The sequence below is a fragment of the Nicotiana tabacum genome, chromosome 9 (assembly GCF_000715075.1).
Source record: "Nicotiana tabacum cultivar K326 chromosome 9, ASM71507v2, whole genome shotgun sequence".
In the NCBI taxonomy this organism is placed as follows: Eukaryota; Viridiplantae; Streptophyta; class Magnoliopsida; order Solanales; family Solanaceae; genus Nicotiana; species Nicotiana tabacum.
The window spans coordinates 53466003-53481441 of NC_134088.1; the positions used below are offsets into that span (position 1 = coordinate 53466003).

Sequence of the window (15439 nt, forward strand, 5' to 3'; positions counted from 1 at the left end):
TGTCTAAAGGTAGTTTGTACTATAATCTAAGAAGTCTTCATCAGGAGAAAAGCCTTCTTAAGTTTAGAGGACTTTCGAGTAAATTATTTAGGAGAAATATTTACAATGTTTTTTATGCAGTAAAGTACAACAACAACAAACCCAGTATAATGCCACAAGTAGGGTTTGGGGAGGGTAGATAGTACGCAGACCTTACCCACTGTAGGGAGGCTGTTTCTAGTAGACTCTCGGCACGAGGGAAAATGAGAAAAGAGCAGTAACAACAAGAAATAACGAGAACAAAATAAAAGAAAATAAGGCGAAAAAAACAACATGAAAATCGAAATCTACAATATTAAAATACAAGACTGCTACTAATAACACTGGAAATGTCTGGAAACCCGCACCACTACCTATTAACCTACAACCTTAATCTTCGACCTCCACACCTTCCTATTAAGGGCCATGTCCTCGGTCAGCTGAAGCAAAGCCATATCTTGCCTAATCACCTCTCCCCAATACTTTTTTGGCATAGCTCTACCTCTTCTAAGACCCCCTACTGACAACCTCTCATACCTCCTTACCGGGGCATCTTCGCTTCTCCTCTTCACATGCCCAAACCATCTAAGTCTCGCTTACCGCATTTTGTCCTCCATGGGGGCCACTCCTACCTTGGCCCGAATATCCTCAGTATTAATCTTATCAATCCTGGTATGCCCGCACATCCATCTCAACATTCTCATTTCTGCTAATTTCATTTTCTGGACACGAGAATTCTTGACTGGCCAACACTCTGCCCCATACAATATAGTCGGTCTCACTACTACTCTGTAGAACTTACCTTTAAGTTTAGGAGGCACATTCTTATCGCATAAGAGACCGGATGAGAGCCTCCATTTCACCCACCCCGCACCAATACGATGCGTAACATCCTCATCAATCTCTCCATTACCTTGGATTATAGACCCCAGGTACTTGAAACTATCTTTCTTGGGGATGATTTGGATTACATGGCACTCGATAGGAAGCTGTGGAGGTCGAGCATTAAGGTTGTAGGTTAGGAGGTAGTTGAGTTCATTTAGTCTACCAGTGTGAGGCTAGGCTGATAGGATTTAGTCTTAGACTGCTAGTGGTCAGTGTTGTGTTTTCACTACTCTTCCGTTATTTACTGGTTATTATTTCTGCTTTCCATTTATTCACTGGTTCTTGTGATGTCGTAATTATTTACATGGTTTTTATTGATGGTACTGATATATTGTCTCTTTTCGTCTTTTCGTCTTTTCGTCTTCTTGAGCCGAGGGTGTTTCGGAAACAGCCTCTCTACCCCCATCAGGGTAGAGGTAAGGTCTACGTAGAGCGTACACACTACCCTCCCCAGACCCCACTTGTGGGACTATACTGGGTCGTCGTTGTTGTTGTTGATTTGTGTATCAAGCCTCACGTCGGTTAATTCTTCACTGGTCCCATCACTGAACTTTTTATGCAGTAAAGTAAGAGTACTAATAGAATTTCTGAAATACATTTCTTTTTTGTTGACTGACATTTGTCTACATCTAGTTGAGTAAATCAAAAACCACAAAGGGTAATAATCTTGACTACTTTTACTTATCAAATAAATAGCTTAGACTACGTTTGTATCATGTTCCATTATGACATTCCCAAAATTGATACCTAGGAAACTATGCTTCATGTTAAATTGTTAACAATCTTAGATGACCAACGAAAATCCTGAAGACAGGATTATAGAGATATGCTCAAAACAGCCCTGCAAACTTTCCTTCTATTTAAGTCGTAAAGTGTATGGTGGTCGAATTACCACATCCAGAAAAGTTCAGCAGCTGACCATTATTGTTCAAATCCACCATGTAATAAACCTGCAAATTGTCAGGGCAAGGAATAACGTTTAAGAGAGGGTGGGGAGAAAGAAGAAGTTTTTGTAAAAAAGGAAAAAAAGAAACTGATATTCAGGCCATCCAATATAAATAGTTTAATTTAGAACTTAATAAAGTAAACCTGGTCTCATCTGGTTTTGCAGGAGACAATGCATTATAGAGAAAAACACAATAAGTTAAATCCATCTACAATGGGTTTGATGCAGCTCTTACTGAGAAGGTTTATAGGAGAAGAAGGGGGAAAAACAGCAAGTTCTAGCATTATAACTATATATGATGGTAGATCTTTCACTCCGTATTAAGCTGCAGAACAGAGAGTATAAACAATTGTCAAATAGTTGATTGCCTTAATTATTAGGAAAGATTTGATTCTGTTGATTAGCTTTATTAGGAAAGATTTGATTCTGATTGAGATTTGATTTTATTCGGATTGATTGTAATTTATTCCCTTCCTAAAATAGTCATAGGACCTAGTGTACAAATACCTTTGCTTAGGGATCTAAGAAATACACAGAAATACAAGAAGCATTTTCTTCTTAAAAATTACATGGTATTAGAGCCATTGTTGCTTTTTTGAGGTGAGTTATCTCCCTCGCAGCACTAGGGTTTCGTTTTTATGAAAGAGGTCGAGTCTTCTTCTCTTGGTGGCTATCCGCAACACAAATTCCTTCTGGTCAGTTTTCTGTTGGAATTTTCTATTCTGTTGGGGGTCGCTAGAACATTCCGAGCCTATTCTTGCCAGTTTTGATTTTTTCGTTCACCGGAGTTAAGGTTCCGTCGAGACAGATTTGGTTTCTTGCGAGGCAGATTATTTTTGAGCAATTTTATTCAAATTTCTCTCTGAATGGGCAGAAAATATGTAGACATTCATGGAAACGATTTCTAGAAAAATCTTGTCTTCTAATGAAATTCAGCTTCTCCACCTCCTAGCCAAACCTGACTCTGCTAATGTTGCCACATCCAACTATGTGCAATCAGTTACTGCCTTTGTTGCTCACCTTAATTCTTGGATTGTTAATTCTTATGCAAATAGACATATGACAGGCTCTTCTAAAGGCATTCAAAACTATTCTCCGTGTCCCAAAGGAGATAATGTTAAAATAGCCAATAGTTCTTAAACACATATCTCTGGAACAGGTTCTGTCGTTTGTACTCCTAATATTAAACTATCATCCGTGCTCCAACTCCCTGAGTTCCTTGTCAATCTTTTATCTGTTAGTGCTATCACCAAAGCTCTAAACTGTAAAATCGAGTTCTTTTCCGATCATTGTATTTTCCAGGATCTTCAAACAGAGAAAAAGACTGGCAGTGGTAGATTGCATGATGACTTGTATATATTAGATGGAATTCAAAACTCTTGTCAAGCCTTTTTTGGGGAAAGTAAGGATGTCAACCAAGAAATAATACAACGGAGCAGACGGTTAGGACACCCATCATTCTTTGTTTTGAAGAAGTTATATCTCGATTTGTTTTCAAGGACTCAATTTGAATCTTTGTTCTGTGATGTGTGTGAATATGCCAAGCATACTAGAAACTGTTATCCTGGGAGTGATAATAGAAGCACAACTACTTTTATGACTATTCATTCTGATGTATGGGATCCTACCCAAACTGTTTCTTTGTCTGGTAGTCGATTTGTTACTTTCATTGATTGCTACACTAGGATGACTTGGGTATATTTGTTAAAAGCCAAAAGTAACGTTTTCTCTTGTTTTCAATCATTTCATAAGATGATTGGTACTTAGTTTGATGCCAAAATAAAAATCTTGAGAACTAACAATGGCAGCGAATACATGGATAAAAGATTTGGTGCTTATTTAGAGTCCAATGCGATAGTCCATCAGAGTAGTTGTCCTACCACTGGTGCACAAAACGGGGTTGCTGAAAGAAAAAATAGGCATTTTTAGAAGTAGCAAAATCTCTTATATTCAATTCACCATGCATCTACCAAAACCTTACATGGGGATGCAATTCTAGTGGTTGTCTAACTTATCAACAGAATGCCACTTAAAACCCTCTATTTTCAAAGTCATTGTAAGGTCCCGTAAAATTTCACCTAGAACCCGGGGTTTCGTGATGCCAAGGTGGACTTATGTGTCGATGATTGTAGAGACACATAAGTTGAAGAGACCCGGGGTACAGATTTTTTGGGTTGAACAGTGCGTTAGGGAGATGAAGAAAATTTTTGGCATAGTAGGACATTTCTGCGGTCCACTATGCGACCGCAGAATCACTCTGCGGGCCGCAGAGTGCAACAAAAAAATGGCCAATTTTGGATGATCGTTTTGCGGTCCAATATGCGACCACATAATGCTTTCGCGGGCCGCACAATCCATCGCAGATTCAGCATGAAGATTTCCGGAGAGGATATGCAACCGCAGAACTGGTCTGCGGACCGCAGACCTACCGCAGACCTGACCCGAACAGCCCAGTTCTTGACATCACTTCTGCGGCCCATTTTGTGAACCGCATATCCATTCTGCGGTCCACTAAGCGACCGCAGAGCTGTGTTCGGAGGGTCCATTTTCTGATTTTTATAACCCGACTCTATTTCAATATATAGACGTTAAGGGCCATTTGTAAAGTAAAAATCTGATATTTTGAGAGTGAGGAAGTGCTCTAGAGTGAGGGGGTTCCTAAACTAATTGTTCATCAATTCTTGCTCAAGGCTTGGAGAATTAACAAGGAAGACTCACTAGGTCTTCCTCCTAGAGGTAAGATTCTACTCCCTAGTCCTCAATTTCGGGATTTAACTGGAAATAGGTAATGAGAAAAGCAATTCTTGGGTGTGGGAGTTGTTCATTATGCATGCATGTACTATCAAGGTTTGTGGGAAGATTGTTGAGCTCAATTGGGTAGACTTTGGGTAGTGGGATGAAGGAATCCACCCTAGGAGGACTTTGAAATCATAATGCCCACCTAGTGTTTGATAAAATGCTCAAATGAGCTGGAACCATGAACTCATTCCTAATTTGTGTTCAATTTTGTTATATTTCCAAATAGATCGAAGTGGCTAAGATTTCCGAACCATTGTAGTAATTTAAGGAAGCTCAAGGCGAGGTATGTTGGCTAAATTTCTCTCTTAGAATTGAATCCCACGATGTTCTTGTAAGCCCCGAGTTGATCATTATAAATTTGACTATTCCGAATGCTTTTATCTTATTGTGTTATCCTTCGGGAATGTGATCTAAGTATGGGTTGTGTGTTAACATGCTATGACTTCAAGACGTGATTCTAATGAAAGCTATCATGTCGAATTGTGTAAGAAATCTCATTGTGCCTAAGACCCTTATTTGCTCACATTTGTACTTAAAGTCTTGAATAGAAATGCCTTGTTGTTGATAATCTAGAGAAGTGTAAAAGACATTGAAATGAGCTGTAAATTCTTTAAATAATAAATGCCTTGGGAGTATCGTTTAGTCACCCACGAAAGGTAGGTTGAAATGACTTAACCCCGAAACTACACGTGCCGGTGTAGGAGTGAATGAGGAAATCCCCGTGTGAGGTGATGAGAATTCTCCCCGAATATGGGATGGGATTGATGTGTTGAGATATTTCCCCTTAAATGGGATGAGATGATTGCTAGCGGAATGTGAGGTGACGTCGACCCATACAACATTGTGGTGAGACGGCTTAGCCGATCGGGCCAAGATCGGACGTCATGCCACGCACATGGTGGTATTGTGAGTGGACGTCTCGGGGTAAGACGGCTTAGCCGATCGAGCTGAGATCGGACTCCGTGCTAAAAACACGGCGGCGTATCGGTACTAAAGATCTCCCAACTTAAAATATTGAAACTTGCTTGAAATTTATTCCTTCTCCTAACTTGGTACTTTAATATTGATGAGGCCCTCATTGATTTCATGTTTCTTTATCATTGTACTGTTACTCGTTCTATTGAGGGGTGTTTAGTTTTCATACTAATATAATTCCATATGTACTGTTACGCGGCGCCTTCCTGAAGTTCCTTGGAAGGGCGACGTAAGGCTAGGCAACCGATGTCAGTACGGTTGCTGTCCGCCAACTGAGGTCCCCTCCGTACGCTAGACTAGATTGTCAGTGCCGTACGGGAAAACCAATGTCATGAGCAATTGAAAGAGAGCAGAAAAGAGAATTGAGAATGAAAGAAAGCTTGATTGCATTGAATGAAAGCTATTACAGAAAACAAGACGGTGTCGGGGGGAGAGACACCAGTACAGAGAATTGTTTGCTTGCTTGAAAGTTTTGATTGCTTGGTCCCCCTTAATAATGCTTAAAAAAAATAAACCAAAGTTACATGACTAGACCTATGAAAGCTGGAAAATCACACTTAAAGAAAATGCAGCAAAACTACTCTATATTTACAATGAAAAGGACTTAGTCTTCTACAAAGCAGCAGCAAGTCCGTTGGCAGCAACTTTGTCTTTAGCATCAGGGTCTGCGCGCGCGGCATTGTCTGCGCGCGCGGCGCTGTTGGCTTTTGCCTGTGGCTGGGCGCTGGCGATGGCTATCGGTGGGGCGACAGAGGCACATGCGCGCTTGTCACTTGGAGCTGCCGAGACCACGGGGCCGACCGTGGCGACGGGCGTTGGGAGGCTGGCCAGGACGCCACGGGGCGCGTCCAAGGGATCATGGGGCATGGCTGGAAAGCCGCCCATGACAGTACTAACATCCTTTTTGCTGGGGCACTACATCTTTAATGGATGCAAGTGGTTCCACAGCGGGCGGCATTGAGTAGTGATAGCAGTACATCCTCTCCTCAGCTGACTTGGTGAGCCCCACTTCAATTCGGGGTCCTGTATCTTTTGTCCTTGTACATAGCATTTCGAGGATAGCCGGAGCCTTGTTGCCGGCACTGTCATAACACTCTTTGGTTTCTGTTAGAGACTCCGTAGACATGGTATGGGTTGTATATTGGTGTTGGGAAAGTCAAACTAAAAATGTTGTATTTGTATCACATGTTCCAATTCAAACTATGAATGTGTAATGTATTTTGAGACTTATAAATGGAGTAACCAATGGTAATGAAATGGTGTTGTTCACGTGACCTTCTTATTGTCTAATTAATGAAATGTATCTTCTCTTTATTCTTGGGTGAGTCGGGTAGACGGCATTGTGCATGCTTGCTCAACCGGGGTATCTCGGTTGAGCGTCGGTCGCGCTCCCCGGGGTCGGGGCGTGACAGTCATCTGGAAGCTTTAAAGGGTAAGAATGAATATGTTGTTCCTCCAAAGGTGTTCGGGTGTGTTTGCTTTGTCCACACTAGGAATTTTGGGATACTAGATCCTAGAGCTATAAAGTGTGTTTTATCGGGTATTCTCAAACACAGAAAAGTTACAAACGTTATCATCCTCCCTAAAGGAGATCTTTTGTTAACATGGATGTTACCTTTCAAGAATTTGAGTCCTCAGTATCACTCATCACCTCTTCGGGGGGAGAGCAGTAAGGAGGAAGAGGTGATTCTACCGAGTTCCATTATTGGACCTCCTGATGATATCGTCACAAGGGAAAGTGAAATTGGAGAAAGAATTCAGAGGGAGACAATTGGGCGTCTGGATAGGCCTGATTTGAAAACTTACTCAAGGAGAAATAGAGCAAAAGAAGCTATAACGCAATCTACCGAAGCTGAACCTTCTTCTACTTGTGAGTTATCTATATTTCCTAATGAGTTAGATGTGCCTATTACTCACAGAGAAGGAGTCGGATCTTGCACCACCAAACACCCTTTATCTAATTTTGTCTACTATTATTCTTCGTATCCCTCCTATAGAGCCTTTGCCTTGTCTATTTCTTCTGTGCCTATTCCCCAGAATTGGAGGAAAACTTTTGCAGATCCTAAATGGAAGCAAGTTATGATTAAAGAAATGAATGCCTTGTAAAAAAATGAGACTTGAGAATTTGTCACTTCACCACCAGACAAGAAGTTGGTTGGCTGCAAATGGGTCTTCACTGTGAAGCACAAAGCTGATGATTCGATTGAAAGATTCAAAGCATGATTGGTGGCTAAGGGATTCACTCAAACTTATGGAGTGGATTATCAAGAGACATTTACCCATGTTGCAAAAATGAACAATATCAGGATTCTTTTATCTTGTACAGCTAATCTTGATTGGGACTTACAACAGTTTGATGTGAAGAATGCATTTATTCACAGAGACTTAGAAGAGGAGGTATACATAGAGATTTCTCTTGGATTTGATACTAAACAAAGTCAAGGAAAGGTGTGCAGACCGAAGAAAGCCCTGTACGGACTGAAGCAATCCCCTTGAGCTTGGTTGACAGATTCTGCAAAGTAATGATCTCCTTCGGCTACCAACAAAGGAATGTTGATCATACTCTCTTTATAAGACATCAAAGGGGTAAACTCATTTTTCTCATAGTTTATGTTGATGACATAGTAATAACAAAAGATGACAAAGACAGATGACCTGATTGAAGAAGCTATTGGCACAAGAATTTGAGATCAAAGATCTAGGAAAATTGCAGTACTTCCTGGGAATTTAGGTTGCTAGATCAAAAAGAGGAATCATAATTTCTCAAAGTAAAGTATATTTTGGATCTCTTGAAAGAAACTGGTATGACTCGTTGCAAACCAGCAAAATCGCCCATTGAAAGTAATCACAAGCTACAAACAGGAGTTGGAGAGCCAGTTGATTAGGAGAGGTATCAGAGGTTGGTTGGTAGACTCATTTATCTCTCTCATACTAGATTTGACATAGCCTATTCAGTCAGCTTGGTGAGTCAGTTCATACATGATCCCGAGATCCTCATATGCAAGTTGTCTTTCACATTTTGCGGTATCTTAAGTCTGCTCAATGCAAAGGTCTGATTTTCTCCAAACATGATCACCTTCAGGTAAAAACCTATACTGATGTGGATGGGCTGGATCTTTAGATGATAGAAGATCTACATCCGGTTATCGTACACTCGTAGGAGGGAATTTGGTTACTTGGAGAAGCAAGAAGCAAAGTGTAGTTGCTAGATCAAGTGCAGAAGCAGAATATAGAGCTATGGCCCAGGGTGTCTGTGAACAACTTTGGTTACTAAAGTTACTAGAGGAATTAAAAGTGGAAACTTTCCTTACATTGTGAGAACAAGGCTGCCATCAGCATAGCTCATAACCCAGTCCAGCATGATTGAACAAAGCATGTTGAAATTGATCGACACTTCGTCAAAGAAAAAGTTATGAGTGGTGTCTTGAACTTGTTTCATGTGTCATCAGAAAAGCAGCTAGCTGGTGTGTTTACCAAGGGTCTCAACAAACAAACTTTTCATACACTAGTTTGCAAGTTGGGCATGTGCGACATCTTTACACCAACTTGAGGGAGAGTGTTGATTGCCTTAATTATTAGGAAAGATTTGATTCTGATTGAGATTTGATTTTATTCTGATTGATTGTAAATTGATTGTAATTTATTTCCCTTCCTAAGATAGTCATAGGACCTAGCGTATAAATACATTTGCTTAGGGAGGTAAGAAACACACAAAAATACAAGAAGCCTTTTCTTATTCTTAAAATCTACACAAATTCCATAATCGAAGACTACTCGAGTTGAACAGTTCTGTAAAGTTACAAAAATAACTATTCTTGCAAAACAGTTAATGCAGATCAAGACACATCTCAAACATGATGATGATGATTACTGAAACCGTTATCTATTAACAGACACAATAACCCCATGAACCTACTATCAAAACAAATGTAGATGTTGCCCTAAGCATAGTAAATTGCTGAGGTACATTACATGCAATGAAAATTTAATTCATAACTTTATTGACCAAGACCTATTACATTGGATAGTTCCTTTACCTTGTTGTCTATTCCTCGGAATGAGGTGGTATACGGGTTTTTGTCATCAGCTTCATTAGTGTGATTATAAACAACATCTAAAATGACCTGTAGAATGAAAAGCCGTGAGAAAGAGAAACCAATATCTTTAAATAGACAGTTGAAAAGGTAGAGGAGACATTATGGGTATGTGTAGCAAGCTCTTTAAAGACCAAGCTGATACAAGGCGAACCTCAATTCCAGCATCATGCAAGGCCTTGACCATTTGTTTGAACTCCCGAGAAGCACTGACGGGTCCCCCAGCACAACTTGCATATCGACTCATTGGAGCAAAAAAGTTTATTGTTGAGTAACCCCACGTATTGATCTAAAGTTAACATGAGTTCAAAAGTATTCAGACAAACCAAGAGCATTCTGCCCCTTTAATTAGCCATAGTAGTCAATGAAGAATTTGAATACATGCACATCAAATAGATACTCACAGCATCTTTTCATCAAGTTTCCAGCAATGAAGGTAGCATACAAACAACAAAGTAGATGGGAAGAAGAAAAAGGATTATCGAAATAAAGTATTCTTAAGTCAACAAAGTATTCTTAAGTCAACAATTGAACTTTGCACTTTGACTGGGCACAGTTATTATGGTCTAATCTTGGGCATTATGAGTTTGATGGGGACAGAAAGGGTAAACGGTTGCTCACTTGCTGTTAATACCTCAAATAAATGATAAAATTGATGCAGTTATTTCTAATATATATAGTAAAAGTTGATGAGCTTATTTCAATCAGCCACTTTAAGAGTCTCTTGATCACATTTGAAAGAATCTGCATTCTAGTGAATCATTACTCAATAAAAGTGGAACACTAATTCTCCTTTACCATTCAAAGCATTGGTATTTTACTGATGCGCTATGCCATAACAATGACAGAGTTGTGAACATCAGAGGAAGCACAACGTGCGTGCTCACATACAAAAACAATTAACAGGTTTTATGAGGATTTATCCTGAATTGGCAAATTTTATACTGGCTGCCAAGCTACCTCAATCCTCCTCCTTTATCCGGGCTTGGGACCGGCAATGTGAGCAAGCTCACACAGGCAACAGGCATGAAAGAATAATCATCATAACTAGCTTCAGAATAGAGAAATCACTAGAAAAGAATAAGTCATAGACAGTTATAAAGCATAAAGAAAATGTAAGTTTACCATGTGATCTCTCGGATTAGGTCGCCTTTGAAACTCCAGTTCATCAAACTCAAAGACAGGCATTAATTCTACTGCATTAACACCAAGCTCCAGAAGATGTGGTATCTACACTTACAGATGAATGAATGTCAGATACCTAAAGGAATAAAATAAGTTTAAAATTTCTGTAAGTGACTAATAGCCTGTTTGGCCAAGCTTCTCAAAATCCAAAAGCACTTTTTTTTTCAAAACAAATACTTTTTTCAAAGTTAAGTGTTTGGCCAAGCTTTTAGAAGAAAAAAAAGTGCTTTTGAGGAGAAGCAGAAGCAGTTTTGGAGAAGCAGAAAAAAGTAGCTTCTCCCCAAAAGCGCTTTTTTGAAAAACACTTTTGAGAAAAATACACTTAGAAGTACTTTTTAAAAGCTTGGCCAAACACTAATTGCTGCTCAGAAGTGCTTTTCAAATTAATTAGTCAAACATAAACTGCTTCTCATCAAAAGTACTTCTGAGAAAAGCACTTTTGAAAAAAAAAAACACTTCTCAAATAAGCTGATTTTTGAAGCTTCGCCAACAGGCTATAATACATGATGAAAGAACCAAAGACATCCAACATAAGAAAAAGGACCAAAGAACATAACAACAATTTTAACATTGAAACTTTAACTCGTAGTATAACTTGTGGTACTGCTATTAAGGCAGATAAACCAAACTTTAACAACCAATCAAATGTTTGGTAAAAGTAAACAAACTCGTAGAAATTGAAAGTACCTTTTCAATCACACCAAGGTAGCTTCCCCGTTGATCTGGATCCAAACCACTTGATTCATCAGCAGTAAAAGCACGGACATTCATCTCATATATAACAAGATCTTTCTGCCAAAAGAAAAAGGATATGCATTAAGAGTAAATGTATAGCAGATTCAAAGCATACAGCTCAATCTACCAAAGAAGCAACAACATTACTAAAGGAGAATAAGCTGAAACTCCTCTTACTTGAAATAACAAGAACAAGTGACAGAAAATCTGAGCACTTAATAATGACAGTTCTGTCATCTTAGTCATAGCTCATAAGTGAATTAGCTGAAGATACAAGTAAATTATCTTTTGATTTGCACAAGTCAAGAAAGTCATTCAAGTAATTCTTCTCAACCTACCTCGGGTATATTTGGAAGCTTGTAACTTTCTCCCCAGTCAAAAGGCAAGGTATTGAAATCGTAAGTTCCAAAAAATCTACATATTTTGTTGCTAACATCTCCAAAAGCTCGCCGACCTTCAATTAGTTTCGCGTAAGGATCAATCAAAACAATGCTATTGTCAAATCGATGCCCTTCATGCCAACTTTGAGGACCATCAATGCGATAACCATAGAGGACGTCGCCACGAGGCAACTCCTGCAGATAATGGAGAAAAGAAGATACAATGAGAAAAGGTAACAGAAAGGACAATAATAGCATAAGTCAATACTAACGATTAAAAACATAGCAGCATAAACTGTGACTAAAATAGAAACCGCGGAAAGGCCGGCTGATATATCCCCTCAGTACAAGGTTCCTATAGTACAAAAACCTGTGAGACTATTGATTCATTCAAGGTCATTGAGAATATGAAATTGATAGGAAAACATTTGAGAACACGAAATTGATAGAAACTGGTGAATGTTAAACTTAAAGATACTTAAGGATTTGAACGAGTTCGAAGTCCACCACTGAAGTCAATCAAAGTAGGAAGCTCACAAGTGCAAAGTTAGATTACCGAAATGCCCAGCAATAATGGAATGTCCGTTTTCTCCTTTACTTAAACACCAATTCTTTAATGTATTTGTACCAAAAAGTAAAATTACCTTCTAATAAATTATAAGGTTGTACTACAATGAATCAGGTGAATGAGAAGAGACTGGCCTAGAGTTCCGTGCATCAGCCAAGCACTTAATGCAGTATATTCAATGTCTTGGAAGTACTTTCATCTTCCAAACACTTATTGCAAACAACGGTTCAGATTCTTCAGAATGTTACTCTATTCCACCATTTTCAGCTTTCTCTCTTTTGTGGTCCGGTGATGCTTCCCGTTGTTTATCCAACATGCTTTAGGTACTTTTTGCTCTTCCTCTATAGCTCTTTACATTTTAGTGTCTTTATCTGCATAAGTGTGTGTGTGCTTGTGGTGAATTTTGAATGGGCTTTTTTGGGTTAGGTAAGAATAAAATTTTACAAACTGGGGGTTGACATGGTTTATGTGAATTAAGTATTTTGAGAATTGGTTTATGGAGTTAATTTTATTTTGCTACTTAGGATTCTGACGATTTCTTGAATTCTTGAAAGTTTTTGCTTCTTACCTCAAAATAGCTGCATTAACATATATTTACACTTGGCTCGGTAAACTGTGTTCATCCTTGTATGAAGACAAATTCATTCAAATTTTAATATAAAAAGGCCAATATTACCACATTCACACTTGTAATTTTTCTTTTCAGCGAGTTGGAAACTCATTTCATTAACTATTGTGTTGTTGCTAATTTATCAATAATATCATTCATTTAGTGATTTTCATGACCATATGTAATTGTTTCTTGGTAAATTGTACTAGCCTTCACTCTTTGCTACCTTAGATGATGATTTTAAAGATATGAAAGCAAAGCTGGAATTCTGAGCTGAAGCTGTGACCTTTATTGTTAAGCTGTGCAGTTAGAAGAGAAAGGAAGACAAGAAGAAATGCAGAAAGGAAAGAAATCAGAGAGAGATGAGAGATCCTTTTCCTTATGTTGTGCTATGGAGCCTATGCTAGCGTACTTGTGGTTTGGCTTACAATGAAAGAGGGGAGTAATGGTCTAATTAAGGGCCATCATGTCCCTCAATTTTTTGCCTAGAAATAGAATCAGAACAAGTTTGTTTCTGCATATTATGTACTCATATTCATACATGAAAAGAAAGGTGATTTTTTAATTAACACGTCAAAATAAATAGTATGATTTTTGTAACCTTTAGGCTTAGCATATGATATGCGTGTGCTATTTTGTACTGTTAAATTAAAGTATGTCCCGTTAAAAACACAACTACTGCTTCACCTAAAATTACTATTAAAAACTAAGTCACTATTTTGCGCTTCACTTAAGCACAATTACTCCTATAACTTTTTAACCAAATAGTAGTAGAATAACCTCTCAAATTACTGCTTCACCATTAATGTGTGAAGCCATAAATTACCTAAATTTATCTTGAAACATGTACTCCCTCCGTTCATTTTTGCTTGTCCATTATACTAAAAATACATTTTCGCTTTTACTTGTCAATTTTAACAAATCAAGAGAAAAATATTTTTTTCTTTCTTGTTTTACCCTTATCATTAACTATTCATTACTCAAATCATTTCCCAATACCTTTTAAAATGCTATCATTATTATGGGTAAAACTGTAAAATACATACTTTATTTTTCCTTAAAGAGAGTTCAAAGTCAAAAGTGGACAACTAAAAATTAACGGAGGGAGTACCATTTTTATCACTCATTTAATTTCAACAAATGGTTTCAAAAGAAACGGATGGAATTAGTGAAATATTGTGGTGGATAAGTGTAACGAAGGGTTGCAGTAAATGTGGGTAACAAAGAGTCATACTGAAGACGTTCCCCTTCATTTCTATATATTGTATCTCTTTCTATACAGTAGAGAAATTTTAATTTATCTTTTTTTCTCCTTTTGATTTACTCTTATTTTCGGGAGGGAGGGGATACGAATGGAAAGTTCAAGATGAGTTGCTTTTTTATATATGTTGTCCAAATCTTAAACTAAATATTGATTCTTTTGCGTTATAAAATAAACATCTTGAAACAAATCAATAGCTAGCATCTTTTGCACTATAAAATAAACATCTTGAAATAAATCAATAGCTAGCATAGCCGGTTTTATTTACTCAATAATAGCAATATATTTACACAAATAAGAATTTTTACTTCAAATTACTTCTTATGATTCTTGAAACTTTGAGGACGTGGTGGATTCTCTTAGCTTTTCAAAGTATCTAATATTTCTTCTTTTAAAGATTTAAAACTTGTCATTTTTTAATCTGAATGATAGTTGATCTATGAATTATGTTATATCTATGCAGTCATATGTTTGGTCCTTTTAGATTATAGAGTTGTGACGAAAAAGTAATACAGAGTCCAAATAAACTGCTTTGTTTATTGTCTAATGCTAAGATCTACTTCTTAATTTCTTATCCAACTCATTTGTATCATTTTGTTAACGTCACTTAAAATAAGTGCATAATCGTCTTTTGTGTCAAATGATTTATTTTCTAAACGATAAGTTACGGAAGCTTACATCATCTTTGTGAATTAATTCATCTTCTAAAAGAGAATTTTTTAACATTACTTTGCTAATGATCAAAGCAAAATATTGATAGACGAGATAATTGATCGATTCCTGTACCGTTTGAAAATGCATTATTATTTCAAATTTAATGTATAAAAATGTAAGAGATACAACTATAATTTGTGCTACTTATTATATTTCTTACTAAATGATCATGGAAAAATTTAAGTTAAGAATATTTTAAATGGTACACGCGCAACGCGCGTGTCCAAGAACTAGTTGGAAAAAAAAAATAGAAAGATCATAACGGAGGA

At 37.7% G+C, this 15439-nt stretch overlaps 1 protein-coding gene across 7 annotated transcripts in view; it reads right to left on the bottom strand.

Moving 5' to 3' along the window:
• Positions 1–15439, bottom strand: part of LOC107761962 (isoamylase 3, chloroplastic-like) — an 82170-nt gene that overhangs the window by 37737 nt on the left and 28994 nt on the right. For all 7 annotated transcript variants that reach the window (XR_012694867.1, XR_012694868.1, XM_075221685.1 and 4 more), the window contains exons 6-11: positions 11976–12212; positions 11590–11694; positions 10843–10947; positions 9872–10006; positions 9661–9747; positions 1796–1853 (exon numbers count right to left, since the gene is read on the bottom strand). Coding sequence is in view for 5 of the 7 variants with exons in the window: in XM_075221685.1 (XP_075077786.1) it covers positions 1796–1853; positions 9661–9747; positions 9872–10006; positions 10843–10947; positions 11590–11694; positions 11976–12212 (727 nt within the window). In the remaining 2 variants the exon portion in view is untranslated. The remainder of the gene's footprint in view (positions 1–1795; positions 1854–9660; positions 9748–9871; positions 10007–10842; positions 10948–11589; positions 11695–11975; positions 12213–15439) is intronic.